Below are 13,089 nucleotides of genomic sequence, written 5' to 3'. Positions count from 1 at the left end.
TTACAGTGTCAGCTGCAGGTTTGGGAGAGACTTTGGGAAGATGTGGGCCCACTTCCCTCTTCTCATTCATTTCCCTCCCTTCCTGTAGACCAGGAGTGAGGAACATAAGGCTCAGGGGTCAAATATGGCATCCTAAGCCTCTCTATTCAGCCCCTGAGACTCTCCCAAGACCTCACCTATCACTAGCCTTGCTTAGATGCTTTGGCCTGGCTGGAATGTGTGGCAAAGCCTCTTGCTTGTTTGCATGGCGGATGAGAGGTGGGCTTGGCCCCTTGTAGCAAATGTGCAGATTTAATTATGCCTTTCATTGGCCAGCTTCAGGGACATTAGCTGGGCCCTTAGAAGACTCGGTTCACAGACTCATAAAACAATTTTTTAATGTTTTAAATAGTGGTTATTAGCTGCTTCTACTGATAATTTCATTTTTTTATCCTTTTTGTAAACTCCTTTGAGGGACCCTCCCTTGCAATCAAGTGGTGTGTAAATTTTATGATTTTTTTTTTAAAAAGCACATTTTTTCATATGCTAATTTATATGCCTAGATGCAAATTGAGGTCAAATTCCAGAGGTTTTTTTTTTTTTTAAAGGGGGTGGGGGTAAGGGCAGGAGATCCAGGACAAAGTGCAAAAATAATAATAACTTGGGGCTCAGGTCCTCCTGATAATGCCCCTTGTAATGTGAGCAGGAATTAAAGTCATTTAGAAATGTCTGCATAGGGGGAATCAGTTCTGGGTGACCCAAGCAAGGAAAGGGAGGTAAGAAGATCTGGCTAGTTTCAGTTTTTGTATATATATATATATATATATATACAGGTGATTCTCAACTTATGCTGGAGTTATTTTCCATGAATGGTGTGTAAAGTCAAAATCGCACATTAGGTTTAATGCTCCCCTTTTAATACTACTAATAATAAAATTGGCAAGTGTGTAAAGCTGAACGTGCACAAGTTAAATGCACGTGTTGTAAGTTACCTCTAGTTTGGAGCAGTGCACTGCAAAGTAATGGTTGGCCCACTGAATACAGTGTATGTGATTCATTTGTAATCTTGCACCTACTACACCCCCTGGCTAGCTTGTTAAAGTTATTGACGAAAGCAAGTGGAAGGAGTGCTGGGCGATCTCATTGTCACATATAGACTCCTTCCTTTTTCCAATAGACAGTCCAACTCATAGCTTTGAGGTTATTCATTCCTCTTCATCTGTAGGATGCAATACATTGTCTCTAGCAGGAAGGTTGAATTCTGTGTAGTTTCTCATACCTGACATCCATAGGAGTTTTCTTGCAATCGGCTGGCGACAGGGAAGAAAAGCCCACAACCCTTCAGCTTCCCAAGAACTGTTTGGTTAAACTGCTTTTATACCATTTTATATAATATCTTTATATAAAATAAAGTCATGTTAGGGTTTCTTGGAAACACTATTTCTGGTGAAAAACTGGATACAGAAAGAGTGTTTCAGATTATGTCAGTTATGCCAAATCAACTCTGGCGATCAATGGGGTGACAGATGTCGCAGCCAGATCGCCCTCACATCCATCTGGCACTTATCATGGATCCATGGGCTAATTTTCTCTGTACCACCCTGTGTCCCAAACGCATCATTGCGCCTAGAGGCCAATCTCTCCTTGGTAGAAATACAGATCTGGTGCAGGACATTCAACTTCAAATCCCCCCGGTCTAATATCCCTAGTGCAACAAGACTGTCATAAGAGTGCCTGGTCTAAAATTGTCTATCAAAATCTACACTCTTGTGGTTTATCCCCACAACAGCTACTCACCATGGGTTACAGCAAAGCAAACAGTCTAATTTGCCAACGCCTAAATGATATTGAGTGTCAGACCAATTTGGCCACCATAAGGAAATTTTGCCCATGGTATGATCATTTTCCATCCTCCCACTTTGACTCTCTGCCACCCTATCTGTATAATCTAGCAATTCCAAAATATAGACATGCCTTCACCCTCACAAGACTGAATGTTGGCTGTACTTGAGGGTTGATTCCAACAGATTCCATATGAAAAATGCTTATGTCCCTGTGGAGATGGCGGCACCAAATCAGTGGCTCATGCCCTCCTCGCATGCACTCTCTACAAAGACCTGAGGAACAAGATTATCACGCCTCTTTTATTGACCATTCTGGGTCACCCAACCACTGCCATAGTGTTGTTTCTCCTGGCAGATCAAGAGGAGCAGATGACTGCGAAGGTTGCAAGGTTTCTAGCTGGGGCAATCAGAATAAGGTCCGCTATTTGACTGCTGATTCAGAACCCTAAACTGTGTTTTATATAAGTGACTTTTTCTTTTATTCTGTGTATATCACAATGTTTTTTTGTTGCTATGGCCGATGGCTGACGCAAATAAAGTTTCATTCATTCATGTCTATTATGCCGTCAATGGACTGGATGCTTGCATTTGTAGCGAGGATGGCTTTTCAATAATCACATTCATTTTTTTCCTTTCAGAGAGAGAAAGGCAGCAAACCGTTTTAGTCCGGTCCATAAGAAGTTGTATTGAATTCAGTGGGCTTACTTCCAGGTAAGGGAGGCAAGAACTGCAGCCTTAAAATGCTACTCAGGAGTCTTTCGAGATCTATGTTTCAAAACAAACCATCAACACCCACCACTTGAGACAATTCAAGTGCCTGCATGTTCATTCTCCCTGCTCCAAGAGCTTTGCCCATTGATCTTTTCAATGGATGTTGCAACCACTCCAGCCATTGGGCAATTAATTCTCAGTCATAATGTCCAGTTACAAAAAAATGGACTATCCTTTTGGTATTTATCTCAATAAAGCACTGTAATCAACTGACTCATTAACGCAGAAAATATTTTAATTTTGAGGCCTCTGCTCGGAAAAATGCTCGTTGCATCTAAATTCCCTTTTGAGCAGCTGCCACTTCAGATGTCCCTGTGGCATCATGGTTGTGTTTACTTAATGTGTTTCTTTGGGCAGCTGTCATGCAAGGCTTCTGAACATCCTGTTTCTGCAAAAGGTAGCTTCATATGGCAAATTATAGTAAGCCGGGGAGGGAGGTTGGCTTGTTCCAAACTCAGGCAGGAATCAAATGGCTCAGGGAGAAGTGGCTCAGAACATGGAGGAAATAAATCGGGCTTTCTGGGGTCCCCCCCCCCAATTGGAAGTGTGAAAAAGTGTACACTTTCATAAAGCATCAAAAACTCTTCTACTAGATCCACTTCTCATTTAGAATATGAAAGCCCATATTTGAAGCCCCAATCAATGGACCCATGAAGCTTAATGGCAGAGGCTTCAATTGCCCAGGCCCCACAATAGCCTTGAAGAGTTTAATTCGCTTTCAAGGTGGCCATCATCACGAATCAGAGTTATCAAATTACTTGTCACTCCGGAGGACAATAGGCTCTTGATTCAGGTGGGATGAAATGTGGAGCAAGGTCAGCATCTGCCAGGCTAGGGAGCAGAGAAGGCATCTTGGTGTTGTATGCCTGGCACTTTCCCTGCACAGTGTGTTTCACTGACCTTTCTACTGAATGGTTTGTTCATTTTAAAAGAAATTACATCCCACTTTACTAAGCCAATTGAAGCAACTTACATCAACGTAGCAGACAGATTTTTTAAATGCTAGGGCATTATTTTGTTAAGAAAATGAAAATAGCAAGGACAATATGTTTCCAGAGACCCAACGCCTGACATTATTAAAGTGGGCTGGGGAGGTTTATTGATTTCAGGGGTCCTTGAGTGTTTTTGGAGGAAGAGAATCTCCTGAGGGTGTCCCAAACAAAAGAAGCCAATCTCAGCTTGTTCCTGTATCTCCGCTTTGTCCAAATTGTCCAAATTATCTCCACTTCACTTGAAGTGGTAGAAATAGAGGGTACAGCCCAGCCTCCCTCTTCATATCTAAATGCCAAGTCACCTCAGTTTGGAGTTGTACAGATGTAAGGAAAAGGCCTGTACAAAGCCAGAAGGTCTCACATTTTGTCAAAGCAGGTCAATCTAGAAGCAGTTTCACAAGTTATGCTTAACAGTGGGAGGAAGAGGAGAGTCATTGTTCATTTGACTTTTCCTGGTGCAGAATTAAAACAAAAAAAACTGCCCTGGCAACAATATTTTATTTGATTTCATTTTAAAACAAACATATCCCTCTGTCTCATGCATTAGAATTATGATGTTTCCAACTTTTTCAGACGAAAACATTGGATCAAAAAAGAAGGGGAAATATCCCGGCCTAGGTTTGTTTTTCGCATGTAACAATGAGAAAATGATCATCAGGTAATGCGAACTGAATTTTCAAGTTTGGGAAATGGGACATGGATGGGAAATGGAGGGGCACTGTGGCTTAGGGTGGCACCATTGGGAAGGATCCTCCCTCCCCCAAAAAACAGATACCAGCCTCAGAAAGCTCATTTTCCTGAGAAACATGGCAGGGGACAAAAGGGTTAACTTTTCTCCTCCAGGCCTGCTTTGTTCTCATTCATTATCTCCACCCCACCCACTGATGCAATGCTTGCCTATAGTACACATTCTTCTATGTTTAATATTATCTGCCTGTTATCTGCATATACACTTCATGTTTCTTAAAACAGCCACCACATAACGAGATACTTACAACAATGCTTACAACTGTATAAAGATATGTATGTTTTGACATCATTATAAAATTATACTGCAGATAAACAGCTTGAAGAGAAAGCTTTTGCACTCAGGTCTGACCTATGGGCTTTCTGGAGGCAACTGGTTGGCTGTGGTGAGCAGGGGCGTAGGAAGGGGGTGCGGGGTGTGTGGTCTGCCCCAGGTGTCTTCCTTGAGGGGGAACGCACACTGTGGGGGGTGGCACTTACCACGGGGTCTGGTCTGCAGTGCGCCCAAGCCACGTGTCTCTCCTGGGAGTGACACGGTGGCTCAGGGCCCCGCGCTGCTCAAAATGGCAGTGTGGAGCTTGCGTTCACCAGGCGGACTCCATGGGCAGCTCTCTGTGGCACCCCCCTGGGCGGATCGCCATGGCACCCCCGTGGACAGATCACCCAACCCTCATTGGTGGATCACCTCACCCCATGAGCAGAACGGCCCGTCCCTGCTGCTCCAGGTGCCAGAGCAGCTATCTACGCCCCTGGTGGTGAGAACAGGATGCTGGACTGCATAAGCCATTGGCCTGATCCAGCAGGAAGAAGAAGAGAAGAGGAGTTTGGATTTGATATCCCACTTTATCACTACCCGAAGGAGTCTCAAAGCAGCTAACATTCTCCTTTCCCTTCCTCCCCCACAACAAACACTCTGTGAGGTGAGTGGGGCTGAAATACTTCAGAGAAGTGTGACTAGCCCAAGGTCACCCAGCAGCTGCATGTGGAGGAGCGGAGACGCGAACCCGGTTCCCCAGATTACGAGTCCACTGCTCTTAACCACTACACCACACTGGCTCTCACACAGGCTCTTCTTATGTTCTTCTCCACTTCTCCCTCACTGCAGTGTTTCTCTTTGACCTCCTCTCACTGCTTAATAAAACTCACACAACTCTTTCTCCATTCCTTTCCTACCCTACTCCAATTCTAGCCAGCGGTGTGTGGTATCAGACTAAGGACCTGCTTGACCAGGGTTCAAATCCCCACTCAGCCACAAAGCTCACTGGGTGACCCTGAGCCAGTCGCTGCCTCTCAGCCTAATGTACTTCACAGGGTTGCTGTGGGGATTAAATGATGAGAACCCCGTACACTGCCTTGAGGAAAAGTGGGATGCATATGCAATAAAGAAATAAATAAGGAATCCACCATTTGCAAAGCAGCAACAGTACTTGAAAGCAAGCTATATTGCGATAGGAAAGAAATTGTGTGCTGTTTGCCTTCATTCATATAATTAATTCTGGCTACAAGTTTTAGGTGCCATCATTTGGGCTTCATTAAACTTAGCATCCAATACCCCTTGCGCATGCTCACATGTTAATTACAGTACAAAGAGAAACTTTCGACATTTATCACGAAAGAGGCCACAGTAGCCGGGTAAAGCCCATATTTACAGCACCACGCTCGCCACAATGCAATTGGTGGCTGGTCCTATTTTTTTCCTCGGCCAGGCGAACATTTTCTTCAGCTCCCCCCTGAAGCTGTCGTGCAGCCAGGCATAAAGGAATGCATTTGTGCAGGCAGACATCATAGCAAACCAGTGGCAAAGCAGCTGGATGAGATTGAAATACTTCTTGTCTATCAGCTTGATATCGATGTCCTTGATCACATTAAAGATGTGCAAAGGCAGCCAGCAAACCCCGAAAGCAACCACCACCAGGACCAGCAGGCGAAAGGTCTTCCTCCTCCGGGCTCGGTCGCACTCCGCTTGGTTCTGGGTGACGTTGCCAGGGACAACTCTGTTTTTCAGCTTGACGGATATCCTCAGGTAGGAGACAGAGATGACTGCCAAGGGCAGGACGTAGGTGAAAATGAGGGTGTTGTAGGCATAAGCTAAGCGATCTCTCTTCCTGTCAAACCAAAATTCTTCGCAGATGGAGAAGTCCAGCTCTGGAAACTCGGCATAGTACGTGCGCAGCAGGGCTGGGGCAGCCAGCATACAGCTCAGCAGCCAAATTCCAGCCAGGATATAGGTGCAGATTGGTATCGTGAGCCTCCTGCGGAGGGGATACACCATGGTGTAGTATCTGTCCACGGCAATGACAGTCAGGGTGAAGACAGACACAAACACCGTGACTGGCTGCATCAGGAACACAAAGTAGCACATGAAGTGCCCATAGACCCAGCCTCGAGGCTCAAAGGCATACGCCAGGGTCAGGGGGACGCAGGTGGCACACATGAGCATGTCCGAAAAGGCCAGGTTGCCTACCAGGAAGTTGGTGACATTGTGCATCTTTTTGGTCTTGCAGATAACGTAGATGAGGAGGTAATTCCCAATGATGCCCACAAAAACCACAAGGGAGTAGCAAGGGATGATAAGCGGCTTGAAGAACTGAACCAGCTGGAGCCCCAGGAAGAGATTGCTGGTGTTGCTGTGGGTTGCTGAAAGAAAGCTCTGGGAAGTCAGATTCTCCAGATTCATTGTCTTTTTCCTTTGCAGTTTTGGGTCGACTAGAGCACAAACATACACGCACTCACACTCATTCACTTTGGGTGGGCTTGAATGAATAATAGAGTTGCCCCCATAGGGAATATATGCTCATCTGCAAAAGAAAAGAAAAAGCCTTGACAGCTGGGTGTGTTTTCTTTTTCTCCCAAGTGCAATTCGATTACTGATGTTCTCTCTTTCATTGCACGTTAACCCAGTAACTTCACAAGCATGCAGTTTAATAGGTAAAAAAAATGAGGGTACTTACAGCTGTTGTCTCCAGAAGTCATTTGATTTTCTCGTACATGTCAGTTTGCAACTACTGCTTCCGATTTATCTCCCTCGCGAATCCATGGCCAGCAGAAAGTGTGTGCATGTCCATGTGTATGAGAGAGAGAGAGAGAGAGAGAGAGAGAGAGAGAGAGAGAGAGAGAGACGGCAAATGAGCTGTGTGATATATCATAAAGCTAGAGAGCAATGCTTTTAGCAGCTTTCAGTACTTACTCATCACACATTTCTGCAGAGTATATCCCCATTGGCCAGCCACAGCATTACGTTGTTCCTTACGTGCCATCATTCAATCAGTTATAGTTTGTGAAGTCCAAGTTTTTCTCCTCATCCTCTGGTGCATTGTCATTTTACAAAAAATAAATAGACCTGCTGACTTTAAATAAGTGGAAATAATACTAAAAGGCTGAAGAGCTATCAATGCCACTACCACTAGAGGGACTCAGCTACATGAAAGTTGGGAAATCTGGTCTGCGGCTCATGAATATTGAAGAATATTTAATTATGAGTGAGTGTCAGTTTCTCTCATTACTAGGCATTCCGTAAAACCAGAATTCTAACCTCTGGGTTGTTTTCATATATTCAGCCCAGCTGTAGTGCAAAAGAAAATAAGCAAAGTATATTTTGAATCTGATGGATTGACAATTCTCAAAGTGGGATGGTATTTTTGTTTTCAAAAGATGTTTGGTTGCATCGTGCTAGGGAGTCTAGTAGTTCATTTATTCCTTATTTAGTATTTCAGCATTTAGGGCTTGTCCACCCTTCCTTTAACTCCATGCTTTCCGGCCACGACCCATGCTTAAAGTTCAGTGTCTCAGCACTTTTTTGTTGTTCTGGAGCATTCCCCATTAAAACCCACTCTCTGCTGCTGACCTGGTGAAAACAGTAACTTGTGGAAAACTTGAATTGCAGTTTATTGCGCTTCAGCTTTAAAGAGAGGAGTTTTCATGTGGAAAGCTCTAGGGCAGGGGGGAAGAGAGCTCGGACACAGAGCTGCAAAGCACAGGTCAGTGCCTGGAAAGTATGAGGCAAAACTTAACTGTGGATTAGTTTGACTTTTGTATTCACACTGTTACTCTTTCTGCCTGTTATCCATTGCTATCATTCATTTGTCTGAAAATGATCCCCGTAAAAGACTTCCAGATCAAATGATCCCAGTAGAATACTTTGCCCCCTCCCCTCTAGAACAAAGTATTCTGTAGAACAGAATACTTCCCCTCCCCTGTAGAACAAAGGGGAAAATGTGTTTTAATGTTTGATTGTTTTTACCAAGTGATAAACCATGGCCGTGATGTCTTTCTTAAATCTCACAGATATTATAATTATCAAAGTAAGTCCTCCCATTTTCTCCCACCTCTTCTTGTTTCGTATTTGGTATCTCGGGGCATGAATGAATCAAGATCAACACTAGACGCCACCGTATCAGCACAACATTGGGTGGATTACTATGCTGAACTTTTTGGAAAACAGACAGGGCAATCACCCGATGCCGAGGTGATCATTGATCAGTCAAATTTTCCAGAGTGGCAAGGGGTGACCCCTGCAGGGATAAAATCTCTGATAGAGAGCTTAAAACTAAATAAAGTACAAGGTGAAGACATGATGCTACCAGAGCTAATTTATGACACATATGGACTGGTGGCAACCCATCTTGGCTAAGCTCTACACCTACATAAATAATACAGCTCAAATGACAGCTGGTTGGAAATTGAACATCATTGTGCCAATCTACAAAAAAGGAAATAAAACCCTCCCCAAAAACTACCCCCCCCCCATTAGCCTGCTGGATATCCCCTCCAAACTCTATGCTCGTCATCTGCTCACCAAAGTACTTAGATGGCCATGCCATTATTTGCTTTACAAAATAGAAAAAAAAACAAGAACCAGTAATTTGATTTATTGTAGTTCAGAGTTCACCTTATGATCCCATGCCCATGGACACAATACTAAACAGCTCAGATCACAAAGGGAGTTGCCTTTTAGTCTTTGTCTACCAAAGTTAATGGAGTGAGGTTGTAAACAAAGCTCTCCTGAAATGAAAGTAAACAGTCTGGAGGCTGGAATGCAGGCTGTGGAGATAGAAAGACCTTTGCTTATACGTCTGCCTGGATTATTTCATATTTTCTAAAATGCTGAGCCTGTGCTGGGCAGCACAAGACACTGTATGGATATTTTGTCTCTAACATTTGATATATTCTGCTTTATTTTAAAGAGTTCTGCCAGTCAGAGCCATCTTTCCCATTGGGTTTACTGGCGCATTGCACCAGGGTGCCATCCTCTCAGGGGCGCCCCAGCGAGTTGGGGAGCTGCGTGGTTTTGCCGGCGGCCTCCCCTTTCCCTCCTGCACTCCCGCAAGCTGCACCCTGTCAACCATATGACTGGCGGATGTTCAGCATCCTTCCCAAGCCCCCGCAGGAGGAGAGCGATTCCTGCAGAGGCTTGGGAAAAGATCGCCAACTCTGGGAAACGGGGGATGGGGCGCTGGAGGGATCTTTGCACCACAGCATCAGATATGTTTAAGATGGCACTGCTGCCAGTAAAAGTTTGGATAACATTTTTATGGATAGTACATTTATTTCAAAAGAAGTCCGTTCTTATGTTTCCAGTCGCTTCAAACTGAGCAATATTAATATCTGCAACACCCACATCCTCCCTTACCTCTATGTATTTTTCCAGGCTGACATTTACAGTGAATTGAGCAAACTGAAAACTAAACAAGCAAACATCACAAACTTTGCCTGTCCATGTGCAGGACGCAAGTGGAGGAAGACTTACGAAGAATCCAGCTGAATACTTGTATGAATTATGGAGTTTTTTCAGAGTGGCTTATGGCCTTTTAAACATGATGTAGTAGGTCCAGTGGTGGCCTGCTAGGAGAGGTTTTTGCTGTGAGGCATTTTGAGGGTAAAATTGCTTGCAGCCAATTATGGTAGGCCAGTCCATGAAGCTGCCCAGAGCATTGGCTGGTTGTATATTACTGAATTATCTTTGTTTATGAGGCCCACAAATGTGGGCAAGGTGCTTTATCAGGTTCATGGAACCACATGTTCACTGGATCCTTGCCTTTCACGACTTATAGCCTCTAGTAGGGAGAAAATGAATAGGTCCAGAAGTCCTTTTAGAGAGAAAGTGGTCCTGACATTGTTAAAGGACGTGCTAGTGCAACCACTGTGTGGATTTCCAGCAGCTCACAAATCTTGCGAAAGAGTTTTGACTCAAAACTTGCATTCTGGTCTGTATGCATCTAGGTGTGCCATGCATACAATGCATTTCTCAACAAAAACCAGGACACAGCAATGGTTTCCTGGTCTGGAAGGACAAAGGCCTCAGCCCATTTGGTGTAGTCAATGACTACTAAAACATAATGCAGGTAAAATAGCTGTTCAGGGCTTTTTCTCTCTTGAATTCTTTATATAAATTAAAACTTAATACAAAATGGTTGCCCAATTCAAACTCGTGGAAGCTGGTGCATTCTCTTCATGAGAAAGTTGGGATTTACTCATTTGCCGGGCTAATCCATGCTAATAGCATTCAGATCACCACTGTATGGGGACATATTACAGAATTTACAATAAGGCCTGAGAGGTAGTGTGTCCATACTCACTATAGAATGTTTCAGTAGCAATGTTGCCAAAGTGGTGCTAAATATTGGATTAGCTTAACACTGCAGGCACAAATGTGGCATTTTGATGCAGCAGATTAGCACAAATACTTAGTAGTGAGGAGTCAGGAATTCAACAGGAAAAATAAAATATCAGAACATTGTTTAATTTCTAATCATGTTCCAGACCGTCACCATCCTTCTGACTCGAAGCAGTGTCTGTAATGTTTCTGCCCTCTCTTCCTCTCAAAATACTTATTAACTCTTCCTGACATTATCTGAACCTCTGGCTGTGGGCCACCTACCAGTAAACTAGAGGATTTTGGCTTTAAGCTGATTTTAGTTCAATTAGAATAAATTGACTTAAATACAATACTCTGTAACTGGATTCCGGATTAGACTGTGGGCCATTTCTGTGATCACAGCAGCATTTTTTCCCCTCCAGCCAATGTAATCAAGGCTGATTTGGACTGTATTTGCTTCCCACCTTCTACATACTGAAACCTCTTTATGCAGAAGGGGTCTCACAGAGAACATAAACAGCCAACCAGCATGTGCAAACCCTCCCTGCTTACCCGTTTTGTGAATCCAATGTATTGTGAGACTACCAAACAATTCCTGCATATTATTTAAAGTTTAGATTAGCGAAAGACTTCACCAAATAGGTATTCTCAGATTCTGGTGTCTGTCATCAATTAGTTAGTCAACAACCGTAAGAAAAAAGAATCACTGCTGTAGCTGTTGTGAAAATGTTCTCTAAATTGGCTGCAAACTGAAACTCTGGAGAGAGACTGGCAATTCTCCCCTGTTGACTGACACAATTAAAGCATCACAGGTCTGTTCCTCTCTGGCTGCTAGTGAAGCTACTGATAGTGTATTAGACAAGATGGCAATCTTTAGGTGGCCGGGAGATAGGGTGCTTTATTCCTCCAACTACTGAGCTGAATTCACACAAACTCCGTCTCCTGCCTCTAAAAATAAATGAACGAATCTGCTGTTGCTTGGCAGGCTACAAAATGTTGCCTTGATACAGCAGACTTTTAAAGATGATGACAGTGATGATTTCTTTATCTCATCTTTTCTCCCAGATCCACAGGGGAGCTCACATGCTCCTGGCACAGTAAACCTTTGGGGTAGGCTATGGCCAGGGTTAGTGATTGGCCCAAAGTCATCCAGTGAGAATTGTAAGCACCCAGTTTTAGAATATACAATAAAACAATCCCTTTTAAAACAACACAGTAATTAAAACAGGCGACCCAGTCTGAGAGCTTAGGGGAATGCCTGCATAAACAGGTGTGTCTTCAAAAGACAGCAGAATGCCAATATAGATAGGGCTTTTCATATATCAACAGGGAGTGCATTGCACAGCAGCATCAGTGATAGAGCCCACCTCTGCATCACAACAAACCATTAGCCAGAAATAATAATAATAATAATAATAATAATAATAATAATAATAATAATAATTTATTTGTACCCCGCCCATCTGGCTGGGTTTCTCCAGCCACTCTGGGTGGCTTCCAACAAAGACCAAAAATACATTAAGATGTCACACATTAAAAACTTCCCTGAACAGGGCTGCCTTCAGATGTCTTCTGAATGTCAGGTTTATCTCTTTGACATCTGATGGGAGGGCGTTCCACAGGGCGGGCGCCACTACTGAGAAGGCCCTCTGCTTGGTTCCCTGTAGCTTTGCTTCTCACAATGAGGGAACCGCCAGAAGGCCCTCGGCGCTGGACCTCAGCGTCCGGGCAGAACGATGGGGGTGGAGACTCTCCTTCAGGTATATTGGGCCGAGGCCGTTTAGGGCTTTAAAGGTCAACACCAGCACTTTGAATTGTGCTCGGAAACGTACTGGGAGCCAATGTAGGTGCTTGCTTTCTGCTAACCTGTAATAAGGAAAGAGGAACTATGGGCTATTATAGTCAACTCCTGCCTCCCTTTTGTGAGCCTCTTATACTGACCTTTACAGTATGCCGAAGACCTTGTGCCTTCAATTTCCCCTGTATTTGCTCATGGCTTTGCATGTCAGCCTGCTTGAAGGAAAAGGCTGGAAGGCTGATATTCACAAAAATGCAGAGAGGCATCACATCTTCCCAACCACCTGCTGTGATATCCAGCGTGATTTGAAGGTTTTCTTTGCTGTTAACACCTTCGAACAGAGATGTGTGCTATTCATCAGGA

The 13,089-nt window shown here is 43.9% G+C and overlaps 1 protein-coding gene across 2 annotated transcripts; it reads right to left on the bottom strand.

The window, feature by feature from the left end:
* Window positions 1-4,971: 4,971 nt before the first annotated feature.
* Window positions 4,972-7,762, bottom strand: LOC309342689 (prolactin-releasing peptide receptor-like). Of its 2 annotated transcripts, none has more exons than XM_081863477.1 (2): window positions 7,285-7,762; window positions 4,972-6,970 (listed from the first exon to the last, which is right to left on the bottom strand). In XM_081863477.1, exons 1-2 carry the CDS (start codon window positions 7,304-7,306, stop codon window positions 5,979-5,981), a joined length of 1,014 nt encoding a protein of 337 aa, XP_081719603.1. In that variant the 5' UTR covers window positions 7,307-7,762; the 3' UTR covers window positions 4,972-5,978. The 2 variants fall into 2 exon arrangements, with proteins under 2 accessions (XP_081719603.1, XP_081719602.1); XM_081863476.1 differs by having other exon boundaries at window positions 4,972-7,131; window positions 7,285-7,755.
* Window positions 7,763-13,089: the final 5,327 nt, after the last annotated feature.

Source organism: Podarcis erhardii, assembly GCF_964252035.2.
Source record: "Podarcis erhardii genome assembly, chromosome: 5".
NCBI classification, from domain to species: Eukaryota; Metazoa; Chordata; class Lepidosauria; order Squamata; family Lacertidae; genus Podarcis; species Podarcis erhardii.
The sequence above is the reverse complement of the archived record's forward strand: the minus strand, read 5'-3'. Positions and strand labels throughout refer to the sequence as shown.

Coding starts and splice junctions, on each gene's coding strand:
- LOC309342689 (XM_081863476.1), bottom strand. CDS start 7,010: ATGAATCTGGAGAATCTGACTTCCCAGAGCTTTCTTTCAGCAACCCAC.